Below are 16,716 nucleotides of genomic sequence, written 5' to 3' on the forward strand. Positions count from 1 at the left end.
GGACATACTGTGTTTCTCTAAAAGTAAGCCTCTTTTTCAGAGAAAACCTAATATGAGACTGTCTTATTTTGTGAGAATCACTGTATATCCGTGTATTTGGCTCTTGCTCCTCTGTAACGTGATGTCACTAGATTAGATAGTGTTTTTAAGGTAACAAGATTCCCTTTAAGCTGGCATCTGTATTGTCCCCACTATATGTTTTAAGCACTTTGCACGGACAACATCCAGAGGACGACTCGGCGCTGCTAATCGTCATTCTTCCTTCACAGTTTGCACTAGAGAAGTAGACGCTCGAAAGTAGAAGTTCTGCTGTCAAGACCTTTTTTAAGACAGACATAAATGATATTCTTTACCAGGATTGTCAGATTTTCCAGCTAAAATTATCTGACTAAATAGTGGCGGTAGATTTTATGTCTGTGACTCACAATATGTCCTGGCTGCTGGGATGGAGTCCTGTCTGCTAGAAGGGACACAGGCCAGGATTGGGGGGAGTTCAGTCACTGGAAGGTGCTGCTGTTTTCTTCCTATGTGCCAGTAGAACACCTGAAGGTGGAAGTCGTGCAGACAATATTTGTTTTTGTGTATTTTTTCTAAAAACAGCGGCTTCAGATGTGACTATTGTGATATCCCAGTCCTTGTGACGGCATATGGAGGTGGCAGAATGAGCTGAGCAGGACCCGGCATGATAACAGTTGCTCTTGGGTAGTGTGTAATAGCAGCTTCCTATTGAAAGCAGTGATTTATTTTTTCTAATCGTGGGTTAAAGGGGTTGTCCAGGCTTACAAAAACAAGTCTGCTTTCCTCCACAAACAGCACCCCTCTTACCCTCAGCTTTGCAGCTCAGATCCATGAAGTGAATGAAGCTGAGTTGTAGTACCACACACAGCCTAATGATGGGAGTGGTGCTAGTAACTGCAGTAAGCCTATCCCTGCCTGATCACATAGTATCCTACTGTATATATCTGGGGAAAACTGAGAAACATGTTGAGAGTGGGACGAACAATCCAGTAATGGCAGCATTGCTATCAGACTTAAGTGATTATGGAATATGAGGTTGTACTAAGACCAACATTTCTCTATCATATCCACTAATATCCTCCTTGGCCTTTGGGTTAAGATTTCCTGCTGAGTCTATAGGGGGCTACTCATTTCTTTCTGACAGCAGACGGTGGTGCTGAGTGTCAGTGACAGGGCCTCCCACGTGGCTGTATCTTCTGTGGTGGGGTGATAAAACCACACCGCTCTGCTCAGCAGTTCATGCCTCATCTGTATCCTATAGCTGGAGGGTCTCCCTGTTATTAGTGGGTGGGAGGAAACCCAGGAAAATATGGGGAGAACCTCTAAACGTCCCATGAAACAGTAGGCATTAGAGATTGTAATACACAGATGCACGCACGCACGCGCACACACACGCTGACCTGACAAGTAAAGGGTTGCATCTTTGGCATTAGGAGATTGTAGTGCAGCGTACACTGTCCTGGTATTCATCCAGGGGACCTGACCTTATTCCTAAAGTACAAAATCTCTTCTTTTGTGTAAGAGCTGTTTGTATGTGCGTCTTCATGTTGTCCTGGGGGTTGTATCAGTGATCCACATGCTGGTTAGTGCACACAATAGAGTACTGCTACGCTAATAGTCATCGAGTGTATATTCACTTCACGACGATGCACTACGTGTCCTGACTATGCACTATCTTTCCCTTACAAGTCTACTTTATTTTAATTCACCTCATTAGCACATTTTAGATTCATCATTAAAAGTTACGTTTTATATAATTTTGCATCTTCATAGCACAAAGTTGCTTAATTGTTGTATATCTGTCGGTACTTAGCGTGATGATCCAGGGTGACCCCAGTTGTATATATGGTTAATGCACACAAGGCAGGACCACCACCAACACCACCAGTGGGGTCTTCCTGGTACAGTCCAACCTGGTTGAAGTGCTTAGGATTCCCAAAACTCCCATCGAAGTAAATGGTGAAGCAAATCGAAGTAAATGGTGAAATGGTAAAAGGGAAGACCCCATTCATTCTCTGGCCTTAGGCAGTGCTCCCCTTTATCTCTCATTGAGAAATGAGGGGGCACTGTTTATTTGCATATAAAATAACTCTCCATTTGCCTTTAGTTCCTCTTTAGTAAACTGTGCAGACCATCAGGAGTCAGATGTGCCGTTTATTTGCTTAATCCCGATGGCTATCACAAGATATTTACATGAGCTTTTGGACCGTTTTTCTCCCTGAAGAATAGTCTCTCTTTCAGTGTTACGTCATCTTCTGTGTGTGTACATTGAGAAAATGTAAATAAAAGGACATCTGTCACCTTAAGAGAGCCGCCACGTGTCCGAGACATCTGCTGGAATACATGTCACACCAGCGGCTGTCTCTGTATTCTCATCTGCTCATCTCTTCATCAGGAAATGGGAAATTGTCTCTGAATCCTGTTCTTCTGTACACATCTCTGCTCCGTCTACCCTAATATTGTCTTACTACCCTCAGGACTTCTGGGCCGGCCTGTTTGTTCATTTAGGGGGTTGTCTGGTATTGTAGCTCAGCCATATTTGTGTGAGCGAACCTGAGCTACAGTACCAGTCACAGATTATAGAAAAAAAGAATACATTGATACACGCCTTTATGGTATGACCTTTCTATTGAGGTTATTTAGGAAAAATGGCATCAAATCCACAATATTGGCAGAATGTGAACGTAACCTTAAAGGGGTATTCCACTCAAACATAACTTTTTTTATATGTTGTTGCCCATGGTAAGACTAACAATTCCTTGTGTACTTATTATCTTTTCCGTCTCCTTTCCCCAGTTCTCTGCTGCTGCTTTCGGCTGAAATCTGTGTGTGAGCACAAATCAAAAGCTAAATGAGACTTTTTGCTGATACATACCTTTTAAGAAAGTTATATTAGTTTGTAGAAATAAATATATACTTTTTATCTATACTCACCTTCCCATTGAGTAACATGGGCCCCTATGCTACCACCAGCTGTCCTGCAGTACTTGGACCCCTGTTCTGATCCGTCCCTGAGTGTGAAGCACATAATGAAGTAGGAGTAAAGCTGAAGACACACAAATACTATACATGTACAGAAATGGGAAAAACCATGAAAAGGCTAAAGACTAATTCTTAGGGTATAAACCCACACACCGTATATGCAGCGTATTTACTGCTGCGATACGCAGCAAACTCGCAGCAGATTAGATCTAAATAACTAAACACAGCATCAAATCTGTACCAACAAATCTGCTGCGTATTTGTTGCATATCTGCTGCGTATACGGTGTGTGCGTTTATACCCTTATGGAAGGAACAGGCAGGATGCCACGCTGTAAAAAAATGCCCATATATACCACAAATGACCACAGTGCCACACTCTACGTTTATTGTCAGTTTAGATTATACATGGGAACTAGTTGGTTCCAGGCGTGTATTACCTGTATGTACTACTACTTCATTAAACAACAACACGGGGCAGGTCTGTACGGCTCGCTGCCAGTGCTATTTGGCAGGTGAGAATACAATCTAGTCTATACAGTTTGCACAATCATCTGAATTACTTGTTGGTACTTTAGTAAAGAGGCAAGTCTGATGCCATACTTTTTTTTAGAGGAAATTTTTTAAAAGCTGCACCTGTGAATAATGCCTTTAACAACACATTTTATTCCCTACTATTTCTACAGCTTCATGGCTACATGGATAACAAGCCTCTGGGACTCCAGATCTTCATTGGGACAGCAGATGAAAGAATCCTCAAGCCCCATGCGTTCTATCAGGTCCACCGTATAACAGGGAAGACTGTTACTACTACCAGCTATGAGAAAATAATCGGCAATACCAAAGTCCTGGAGATTCCCCTGGAGCCAAAGAACAATATGAGAGCAACGTAAGAACAAAGGCTGTAGTTTAGGATATGCTACCCTGATATTGACAACGTGTGTAGATAGATGTATAGAGAGAGATAGTATTCCCAACATTAAATGTTATCCCCTATCTACAGAACAAACTGACTGATGGGTGGGTGAGACCACTGGGATCCCCACCAGTCCCAAGAACGTAGGATAATTGTCCCCCAAATGAATACAGTGGAACAAGCGCTCCATATCTTTTCTGTGGGGCATCTGGACATGGCTTAGATAGAGAATAAGTGAAGTGTTGGGCCGAGCACACATGCTGCACTCCATTCATTTAGGGACTGTTGAACTCCATTCCTCCCAACCACAGGGACTCCCGGTAATCCTGATTATCCCCCAACATGCTTGCCAGCATGTCCCAGCGGTAAGGAAGAATGGAGAAAAATAGCCGTCGAATGGGGTGCAGCCTGAATGACTGGCCAGCGCTTCATTTATTCTCTAAGAGCTTACAGTGACACTGCCCCCCCCCCCCCCCCCCCCCCTCTTTGCATTCTGACTTCTCTACACAGGTGTAATGGGTAAATTTAGCAGTTTTCATACCTTATTTTTTATAGGACGTCATGGTGCTTGTTCCAGTAAAATATGATCTTTTATCATCTGCAGATTGTGTGAAGCGGGCGGAGCTTTGCGGTAGCAGTGCCACCATAAGCCCCGCCCCTCACCGACCATTTGAACAGGCTGGCCTAAAGGTCTAGGCCCCACCCCTTCTAGGTCAGCCAATACCAATGGGTGTTGAAGGGGCGTGGCCTATGTGCCGATGACATCCCTGAGGGGCGAGGCCTACGGTGACGTTGTGGGCAGGGCTAAGTGGCACTTCAGTCGGGAAACCCCGCCCACTTAGCACAATCTGCAGATGATAAAAGATCAATTTTTACTGGAACAAGCACCATAACATATAATTTAAAATAAGGTATGAAAAAAATCTATGAAGAGAAGTCAGAATGCAAAAAGGGGGGACAGGGTCACTTTAAGCCATAATCTCTGCAGTGTCTGAAAGTCCCATAGAGAATGAATTAAGAACTGGCTAAGCCTTAGTCAGAGGACAGTTTTCCCATCCCATTGGTCGCACTGATTGTTTGCTGTTCCCTTTCCTGTGGCTATTGGATGATCTTTGATGTTGGGAATACCCCTGTAATACTCTAGTTTCTATTGTAACATGGAGCATGTAGTGGTTCTAGGCAGGAGGGACTCTTTACATTATCAGAGACGGTCTTAAATTGTATCAGTGAATATGATCCACAGTACACTCATCATGCCTTATGGTGGCTGCCAAGGCGTGGGTGTATTTTCCCACAGAATCTAAAGCTGTCCATAAAATCATGGTTAAAAACAGTGTGAATGGGCGTCCTTCCAGTCCTCTCAGCCAATAGCAATTGAGATGTAATTTAACCCTTTCTGCTTGGATAAACCATTTAGTACTGGTACTTAGAAAACAGATGCTGAGGTGTAGAAATAAAGGACATGTGTAACTGTATGTAATGCTGTAACGGGGATCTGTTAGCTTTGTCCTCTGCCAATAGATTTACATCATATAAAATTAGAATTCGAGGGATTTTGTCTTACCTGGAATATATTTAAGGTAAGTAACTTAAAGGGGTAGTGCGGCGGTAAAGAATTATTGACAGAATAACATACATTACAAAGTTATACAACTTTGTAATGTATGTTATGTCTGTGAATGGCCCCCTTCCCCGTGTCCCACCACCCCCACCCGTGTACCCAGAAGTGTGGTGCGCTATACTCACCTGTCACGTGCCGACTCGTCTCCGATCTTCAGTCTGCGATGTCGTCTTCGGACGTCCGGGCCGAATCCCTCCGAGCGTCCTAAGTGCCGGCCGGCACAGCATAGGGCATAACTAACGTATCAGAGGGGATCTGACCCATGAGACGGAGCAGGAGTTCCCTGAATGAAGAGAGTAGTAGTGTGCATGCTTACCCACCTGTCCATTCGCCTTCTATAGTACTGCCAAAAGTGGTAGAATAAAGCTCTCCGGTGTAGTGATTGATGGAGCATGCACTCTGCCCACTCATTCTCTAAGGACCCCCATTCACCTTCAATAAGTGACAGCCAAACAATCATCCGGCCATCAATTATATCTCCTGTCCGCCGCCTGTGCTTCCCACACTCTGGAGCTGACTAATCTTGTGTTACCTGTGGGGAGAGGAGGGGTAAGCCACAGTGCGAGCGATCTGGCTGTGGCTTACCTCTCTTTGAACAAAGGGGTCAAGTGTGATGGAAAATCACAGCCAACCACTATGACTACCAACATTATCTGTCAGTGGATTTTGGGAATGTGATAAGCCGTAATCTCCTTTTACATTTTATAGTGTTTTTTCTGCCAAATAACTTTTTGTCCTTCCAAAATGAATCGAGTGACAACTTTTTATTTTAAAGGACAAAAATTCCAAATGAACTTTTGGTGCCCATATCAAGCGGAGGAGCTGTGGCATTAAACCAAGCTCAAAGCCGTTAACCCTTAAAGGTACACATTATCGGTGACCAATATGAAAAATGGTGTTGCTAACAATGTCACTTACAGGCTTATAAAAACAAGGCTGCTTTCTGCCAGAATCAGCACCGCGCCGGTCCTCAGTTTGGGTGTGGGGTTTGCAGCCCTCTTCCGTTGATGTGAATGGAGCTGAATAGAACAGGCGTGGTGCTGCAAAAAAGTAGCTGTGCTTTTTCTAGTGGATAACCCCTTTAAATTGTTGTAGAGAGCAGTTATCTGGGCTCTAGTTGGCCGCTGTTATAAACCAGGCAGTTTAGTTGCATAAATGTCTGTAATGTGATGTGATCTGTCATATCTGTTCTCAGAATTGATTGTGCCGGGATACTGAAGCTAAAAAATGCTGACATAGAGCTGAGGAAAGGCGAGACCGATATTGGGAGGAAGAACACTCGAGTGCGACTTGTCTTCAGAATACATATTCCAGAAGCCAGTGGAAGGATTGTGTCTCTCCAGGTGGCATCCAACCCTATCGAGTGCTGTAAGTACAGATCACACTACTCCGGTTACCTCTATATTGGAAGTACTTGAGCGCTTCCAATGATTTATAACGGTTTTATGGCAGATCTTTTGGCAGAGCTTGTACTCGGTTGCATTTGGCAGCGTTATTGGGTTTGAAGTATATACCTGTAAAATAAGTTGGCAACCTCCCAGCTGTAGCTAGGGTAAGGAACCCTATGCCAGACAGACATTGTAGCTGATCATATACTGACCTTTTAGGTGCCGTTCATACATATGATTGCAATAACCCAGCAGCAATAAAACATTTTGTGCAAAGGAACAAAAGTAAAGAGCTTTATTTTTCTTTGCACGTCAGCATTAAAGCCCATTGCCCTCCTTCAGCTCGCTGTGCAGCTTGTGACTGGCTAATGACCAGGTTTATTGAGCTGATCTGTCTCAAAGCCAGCGCAGCCTTCTGCGGTTGGTTGGTTGCCATTAAATCATGCATACACTCCCACAACTTCTCCTTGGTCCGATTAGCCACAGGCGACTTCCTGAGAAGCCCTTCTTGTTAGGTGAGATAAGCATCGGCAGGGCTGAGGAGTCGGAGCAGCTCTTTCTGCCCTGCAAGTGAACATGTCAGCTGCTTAGGCCTGAAACCTGCTTTAAACTTAGCATGGGAGACATTGACGTTAAACAGAAAGTTAATATAGCATTATATGTTCTTCTTGTTTACTCTGAAGTATTTCACCTTCTAAACAGGCTCTGACTTGGTTCTGGCAGCGGCCACCATTGAGCCGTTTTCCTTGCTGCCGCCTGCAAGCTATTTCAATAGTAAATCTATGGCACAACCAATTAATTTGCAGCAGGAAAAATGCTTTGTTTTCTAGAGAAAATGAGTGAATTGAGCATTTTTCCTACTGCAGATTAATTGGCTGTGCTGTGAATTTCCTCTGGAAGTATTTGGACTGGAGTCTTCCACTGGCACCCGACATTCAATTAGGAGGGAGAGAGGATTTATCCCATTGTAAAAACTGCAAGCTAGACTGTTTAAAGGGAATTTGTCACCAATATATTTTTGTTTTTTTGGGGAAATTAAAACCAGATCTGAACACATTTTTCTTTTTATCTTATCCATTTTTTATTTTCTGATTATGTCCAAGCTGCATATAAGAGTATTTCAGTAAATGTTTTAACCCCTTAAGGCTATGTTCACACTACGTATGTTTCCGTCCGTAGTGCGAACCGCGAATATTCACCCGTAGTTTTGAGGTTAATGCGTACGCTGGAAAGTATACAATATACGGCTGCACAGTGCACACTACGTATGAGCTTACGGCCGGATCGTATACGGCGCCGTGAAAAATGAACAAGACCATTGTTTGAGGACGGAAATGTTGAAACTCATGGCCATGGATTTCGATGCGGTCCTGTACGGAGTACTTATTTCAGCCAAATTGAACTTGATTTTTCGATCCAAAAGGTTCTGTGTGGTTTATTGGGCTGGGCGAAGATTTCCAAGCTTCGAAACAAGCTAGGGAAGCGTAACTGTACAACGGGCGTATGTTCGCGGTTCGTACGCATCCGGCCGCATGTCTATTTTTCCCACGCCCGTAGTTTTAGCCGCACATGTACGGCGGGGTACGAAATGCGGCCGGACTCGTACGCAGTGTGAACATAGCCTCAGGGTGTGTTCACACGTACCGGATCTGCAGCAGATTTGATGGTGCAGATTCAAAGCAAATCAATTCTGGGCCATTAAATCTGCTGCGGATCTGCTGCAGATCCTGTACGTGTGAACGCACCCTAAAGGAGGAGTCCAGGCTCAGACTTTTTTGTTTCAAAACAGTTGGAGAGTAGGTGGGTGAACATAACATGCTCTTATCTCCCCGACTTCAGTGTTGGGGTCCGTTGTCATCCGCTCCAGTTCCCGGTCCCCTGGCCGCTTCTGTGTCTGCGTGGGGAGCTGGGAGGTGACGTGTGAGTGGCCATAGCAGGGTCCAACCTCGGGCTTGACAAGTCACGTCCCAGGTCCCCTAGAAGTGGCAGGGAACCGGAGCAGATGACAGCAGTACCCAGAGCTGTTTAAAAAAAAAAAAAAAGTAAACGCCCAGACTTTTCCTTTAAGGCCAATGTATGACTTATTGCTACTCCTGAGGGTCTAGGGGCTGTATGAAGCGAGCTTAAGAGGCTGATAGCAGCCTGGTCCTCAATGACAGGCTGTATTGAACGCGCTGCCAGCCATCATTAACCCCGCAAACGCCACAGGTTGCGGTGTTTAAGTGTCAGTGACTGCAGGGGTCCTAATCGTTTTCCGCGACTGACTGACGACAATTATACTCACCTCCGTGCAGTCAGCTTGGCAATCTTCTCATAGAGTCTGCCTCAGAAACAAATTATTTGTGCAGTGAAATTGGGGGAAAAGAAAACACTTTTTTTTATTTCGGGGCTTTCGTGTTTACGCCCTATGGTAAAACTGACATGTAATCTTTTTAAAAAAAACGAAATGTTCTTTATTAAATTTTTTTTCTGGATTTGATGTGACCAATAATGATCAGCTTTGCGCTTGGCATTTTTGCACCACTCTTGTCTCCAGTTCAGGTGTGGCTTGCAATTAAGCTCCATTTACTTTGGAACCCCACCCAAACAAGAGTGAAGACAAGAGTGGGGCAAAAGCGGCCATGTTTTTGTAGCGCTGGATAACCCCTTTAAGCCATTTACCATGCAAGATCAGGAATGTTATAATTTAATATTTTGGGCGATTAAACACGGGATGATACCAAATATGTTTATTTTTATTTATAAAATGGAAAAAGGGGGGAAATTTAAACCTTGATTAGGGGAGGGGATTTTTTATATATATATATATATATATATATATATATGTGTATATATATATATTATAACTTTTTTTTTTTTTTTTTACTGTAATTTCAATTTTCCCTGGGGGACTTCTGTGTTAACTGACCTCATAGAGGTTAATGCAGTATATACATACTGCATTGATGAATGAGATCAGTGATCCATTACTAAGGGCTGCTGAAGCCCATAGCAATGGAGTGCTGTGCTGAGATTAGCACCATTACAGTGCAGAGCCCCGACCCGGCAACAAGCAGGGATTGCCTCTGGGTTGGGGTGGGTCACTATACCACCACTGATGGGGGCTGGGGAGCCATTTAAATTGAAAAAAAAACTGTCAGTTTTGTCAGCTGCATTTAAATGCCTAATTAGCCGGATGCGTCGATTGGGCCGCGCCTGCTAATAGCCAGGGTTCAGAGCTGGGTCAAGGATGAGACCGCCCTCTGAACTCTCCTACCAGCCCCAGGATGTAGAGGGGGACATCCTGGGTCATCAAGGGGTTATATTACCCCCTTTGCCATTTTATATATAAAAATAAATAAACCTGTTTGATTATTGTATAGTGTGTAATTGTCCCATCTAATAAAATATAGCAATATTGTCCCCATATAGTAAACAGCGTACTTGAAAAAGCAAATAAAGTTATGGGGTTGCTGGTTTGTTTGTTTTTTGGCACATTATACATAAAAAAAGAATAACAAGCGTTTAAAAAAAAAAAAAATTCCATGTTGGCCCCCAACCCTATGCCAATAGGTGCTTAAAAAGAGGCAGACTGGCTGAAATAAGGTGGTGACCCGGGGATTGGCGGAGCTGCATTTCATTCTTTTAGACTGGATCGGGAAGTGAAGATCCTCATCGCAGCAACAGATGAATGGAGAATACTGTTTTTTTTGTCCCCTAATAACTGCAGTGTATTAGGAAGATGTACATGACCCAAACCTTAACATTAATCTAAGTATAAGTATCTAAAAAAATAAAAAAGTGGGTGTGCTCTGCAAAATATTTTCTCATTACACACAGCTTTTGACAAGTTTAGATTGGTCAGGGTCTCCATGCGGGTACTCCTTCCAATCTGAAAGGAGTGCCAGCTGGAAGAAGCGCAGCAGCATTGTGGTTCACTCCCCCGCTCATTGTCTCATTGCAGTGTTCTTTCAGCTATATCTATATGTCGGTGAGGGTCTCAACACTGATACCCTGACTAATCAAAACGTGATGCTTTACAGTATTCTTCTGCTATACTATTACAAACTGAAACCCTGTATATTCAGTGAGTAGTAAGTAACTGCAGGCCAATTCCGCAGTGTTCCTGTGATACGTATGAAGGCTTGTGCAGATCGGAGGCATGTGGATCACAGTCTGGCAGGGTGTACCAAGATCATTTCTCAGGAAAACCTTGGCAGGAATGGTGAATTTTTATTGCCTGAGAAGTGGGTCTGTATTGGCAAGTGACAGACTTGGAAGAGCGTTGTTTTTCTGCAGCATCAGCCCACAGAGTGTCATTTTAATGAAACGCAGACACACACTTTTGGGGTCTACTAAAATATTTGAACATTTGGGGTTTTCCTCCTGCGTGTGGTTTTTTGGTCAGATGCTTTACATAAGTCATTGGTTGTCAAAAATAGAGAAACAAAAAAACAACTTTAGGCTTTAGTTTCTGCTGGGTTGTGCGGCATGGGTGAATTCTGAATCCAATATTAGAAGTGCACAACAAATGGTTTTTATTGCATTAGTTACAATTGCTAAAATGTAGACTGTGGCGGTATTCATAAAACAGTGCTGTTTTTTCTTCCTTAGCTCAACGATCAGCTCATGAACTCCCTCTAGTGGAGAGGCAGAATATCGACAGTTGCCTTGTGTATGGAGGGCAGCAGATGCTTTTAAACGGACAGAACTTTACAGCTGAATCAAAAGTTGTGTTCACAGAGAAGACGCCTGGTAAGCGGGGCTGCATGTTTCTTCTTTCCCACATTTATGTTGTCACAGTATATAGTCTGGAGTGACGTACACCAGATAGGAAATTTACCCTATAAGCAGACCTGTATGGCTGCTATTCCTTTTTATATTTTTATACTCTGATAGTCCTGCCAGATGCACATACAGTCCAGAGACTTCTCTGTATGACAGTCACTAAGTAGTTAGAGGACCCAAGTTTGCAGACATTGTCTGAACCTGTCTATAGATAGTCTTCCTCCACCAAATTGATCAGGTTCTGTAGCTGACACAACACTACTGATGCAGGGCCTCTTGTGCATTGGAATATGCAGTACAGAGGGACAGGCTGGTGGTCAGTAGTGCTGTGTATGCAGCAGCCTCCTCAGAGCGGGCAGTATCAGTATCTGCAATATCGGTAGTGCTGTGTTGACATGTTCAAATGTGTGCATTTTTGTACACAGATTGAAAGACAGCGATCAGCTGATCACTGGCTTTGTTACTTGGGGAGATATCTGCTCCTATCAGTAGCATGGATAGAGGCTCCAGGCTGTTTAACCATTAGTAGTCACCCCGGCATCTTGCTGTAGGCAGGCTCTAGGTGGCAAACCACAAAATGACAGTACGCTGCAATCCATTACTATTAGTATGTATAACTGCACAGTACACTGCAATCATTACTATTAGTGTGTATAACTGCACAGTACACTGCAATCATTACTATTAGTATGTATAACTGCACAGTACACTGCAATCCATTAGTATTAGTATGTTTAAATGTACAGTACACTGCAATCCAATAGTATTAGTATGTATAAATGTACAGTACACTGCAATCCATTACTATTAGTATGTATAACTGCACAGTACACTGCAATCATTACTATTAGTGTGTATAACTGCACAGTACACTGCAATCATTACTATTAGTATGTATAACTGCACAGTACACTGCAATCCATTAGTATTAGTATGTTTAAATGTACAGTACACTGCAATCCATTAGTATTAGTATGTATAAATGTACAGTACACTGCAATCCATTAGTATTAGTATGTATAACTGCACAGTACACTGCAATCCATTAGTATTAGTATGTATAACTGCACAGTACACTGCAATCCATTAGTATTAGTATGTATAAATGTACAGTACACTGCAATCCATTAGTATGTATAACTGCACAGTACACTGCAATCCATTAGTATTAGTATGTATAAATGTACAGTACACTGCAATCCATTAGTATGTATAACTGCACAGTACACTGCAATCCAATAGTATTAGTATGTATAACTGTACAGTTCACTGCAATCCATTAGTATTAGTATGTATAACTGTACAGTACACTGCAATCCATTAGTATGTATAACTGCACAGTACACTGCAATCCATTAGTATTAGTATGTATAACTGTACAGTACACTGCAATCCAATACTATTAGTATGTATAACTGTACAGTACACTGCAATCCATTAGTATTAGTATGTATAACTGTACAGTACACTGCAATCCATTAGTATGTATAACTGTACAGTACACTGCAATCCATTAGTATTAGTATGTATAACTGCACAGTACACTGCAATCCATTAGTATGTATAACTGTACAGTACACTGCAATCCATTAGTATTAGTATGTATAACTGTACAGTACACTGCAATCCATTAGTATTAGTATGTATAACTGTACAGTACACTGCAATCCATTAGTATTAGTATGTATAACTGTACAGTACACTGCAATCCATTAGTATTAGTATGTATAACTGCACAGTACACTGCAATCCATTAGTATTAGTATGTATAAATGTACAGTACACTGCAATCCATTAGTATGTATAACTGCACAGTACACTGCAATCCATTAGTATTAGTATGTATAAATGTACAGTACACTGCAATCCATTAGTATGTATAACTGCACAGTACACTGCAATCCATTAGTATTAGTATGTATAAATGTACAGTACACTGCAATCCATTAGTATGTATAACTGCACAGTACACTGCAATCCATTAGTATTAGTATGTATAACTGCACAGTACACTGCAATCCAATAGTATTAGTATGTATAACTGTACAGTTCACTGCAATCCATTAGTATTAGTATGTATAACTGCACAGTACACTGCAATCCATTAGTATTAGTATGTATAACTGCACAGTACACTGCAATCCATTAGTATTAGTATGTATAACTGTACAGTACACTGCAATCCATTAGTATGTATAACTGTACAGTACACTGCAATCCATTAGTATTAGTATGTATAACTGTACAGTACACTGCAATCCATTAGTATTAGTATGTATAACTGTACAGTACACTGCAATCCATTAGTATTAGTATGTATAACTGCACAGTACACTGCAATCCATTAGTATTAGTATGTATAACTGTACAGTACACTGCAATCCATTAGTATTAGTATGTATAACTGTACAGTACACTGCAATCCATTAGTATTAGTATGTATAACTGCACAGTACACTGCAATCCATTAGTATTAGTATGTATAACTGTACAGTACACTGCAATCCATTAGTATTAGTATGTATAACTGTACAGTACACTGCAATCCATTAGTATTAGTATGTATAACTGCACAGTACACTGCAATCCATTAGTATTAGTATGTATAACTGTACAGTACACTGCAATCCATTAGTATTAGTATATATAACTGTACAGTACACTGCAATCCATTAGTATTAGTATATATAACTGCACAGTACACTGCAATCCATTAGTATTAGTATGTATAACTGCACAGTACACTGCAATCCATTAGTATTAGTATGTATAACTGTACAGTACACTGCAATCCATTAGTATTAGTATGTATAACTGTACAGTACACTGCAATCCATTAGTATTAGTATGTATAACTGCACAGTACACTGCAATCCATTAGTATGTATAACTGTACAGTACACTGCAATCCATTAGTATTAGTATGTATAACTGTACAGTACACTGCAATCCATTAGTATTAGTATGTATAACTGTACAGTACACTGCAATCCATTAGTATTAGTATGTATAACTGCACAGTACACTGCAATCCATTAGTATGTATAACTGTACAGTACACTGCAATCCATTAGTATTAGTATGTATAACTGCACAGTACACTGCAATCCATTAGTATGTATAACTGTACAGTACACTGCAATCCATTAGTATTAGTATGTATAACTGTACAGTACACTGCAATCCATTAGTATTAGTATGTATAACTGTACAGTACACTGCAATCCATTAGTATTAGTATGTATAACTGTACAGTACACTGCAATCCATTAGTATTAGTATGTATAACTGCACAGTACACTGCAATCCATTAGTATTAGTATGTATAAATGTACAGTACACTGCAATCCATTAGTATTAGTATGTATAAATGTACAGTACACTGCAATCCATTAGTATGTATAACTGCACAGTACACTGCAATCCATTAGTATTAGTATGTATAAATGTACAGTACACTGCAATCCATTAGTATGTATAACTGCACAGTACACTGCAATCCATTAGTATTAGTATGTATAAATGTACAGTACACTGCAATCCATTAGTATGTATAACTGCACAGTACACTGCAATCCATTAGTATTAGTATGTATAACTGCACAGTACACTGCAATCCAATAGTATTAGTATGTATAACTGTACAGTTCACTGCAATCCATTAGTATTAGTATGTATAACTGCACAGTACACTGCAATCCATTAGTATTAGTATGTATAACTGCACAGTACACTGCAATCCATTAGTATTAGTATGTATAACTGTACAGTACACTGCAATCCATTAGTATGTATAACTGTACAGTACACTGCAATCCATTAGTATTAGTATGTATAACTGTACAGTACACTGCAATCCATTAGTATTAGTATGTATAACTGTACAGTACACTGCAATCCATTAGTATTAGTATGTATAACTGCACAGTACACTGCAATCCATTAGTATTAGTATGTATAACTGTACAGTACACTGCAATCCATTAGTATTAGTATGTATAACTGCACAGTACACTGCAATCCATTAGTATGTATAACTGTACAGTACACTGCAATCCATTAGTATTAGTATGTATAACTGTACAGTACACTGCAATCCATTAGTATTAGTATGTATAACTGTACAGTACACTGCAATCCATTAGTATTAGTATGTATAACTGCACAGTACACTGCAATCCATTAGTATTAGTATGTATAACTGTACAGTACACTGCAATCCATTAGTATTAGTATATATAACTGTACAGTACACTGCAATCCATTAGTATTAGTATATATAACTGCACAGTACACTGCAATCCATTAGTATTAGTATGTATAACTGCACAGTACACTGCAATCCATTAGTATTAGTATGTATAACTGTACAGTACACTGCAATCCATTAGTATTAGTATGTATAACTGTACAGTACACTGCAATCCATTAGTATTAGTATGTATAACTGCACAGTACACTGCAATCCATTAGTATGTATAACTGTACAGTACACTGCAATCCATTAGTATTAGTATGTATAACTGTACAGTACACTGCAATCCATTAGTATTAGTATGTATAACTGTACAGTACACTGCAATCCATTAGTATTAGTATGTATAACTGCACAGTACACTGCAATCCATTAGTATTAGTATGTATAACTGTACAGTACACTGCAATCCATTAGTATTAGTATGTATAACTGTACAGTACACTGCAATCCATTAGTATGTATAACTGTACAGTACACTGCAATCCATTAGTATTAGTATGTATAACTGTACAGTACACTGCAATCCATTAGTATGTATTACTGTACAGTACACTGCAATCCATTAGTATTAGTACGTATAACTGTACAGTACACTGCAATCCATTAGTATTAGTATGTATAACTGTACAGTACACTGCAATCCATTAGTATGTATAACTGCACAGTACACTGCAATCCAATAGTATTAGTATATATAACTGTACAGTACACTGCAATCCATTAGTATTAGTATGTATAACTGCACAGTACACTGCAATCCATTAGTA

General features: G+C 40.7%; 1 protein-coding gene across 7 annotated transcripts in view; it reads left to right on the forward strand.

The window, feature by feature from the left end:
* The window catches only part of NFATC2 (nuclear factor of activated T cells 2), a 109,504-nt gene that overhangs the window by 49,954 nt on the left and 42,834 nt on the right, over window positions 1-16,716 (forward strand). For all 7 annotated transcript variants that reach the window (XM_069953594.1, XM_069953595.1, XM_069953599.1 and 4 more), the window contains exons 4-6: window positions 3,686-3,888; window positions 6,732-6,904; window positions 11,518-11,658. In XM_069953594.1, coding sequence (XP_069809695.1) covers window positions 3,686-3,888; window positions 6,732-6,904; window positions 11,518-11,658 — 517 coding nt within the window. The remainder of the gene's footprint in view (window positions 1-3,685; window positions 3,889-6,731; window positions 6,905-11,517; window positions 11,659-16,716) is intronic.

This window comes from Dendropsophus ebraccatus, chromosome 14 (genome assembly GCF_027789765.1).
Source record: "Dendropsophus ebraccatus isolate aDenEbr1 chromosome 14, aDenEbr1.pat, whole genome shotgun sequence".
NCBI lineage: Eukaryota > Metazoa > Chordata > Amphibia > Anura > Hylidae > Dendropsophus > Dendropsophus ebraccatus.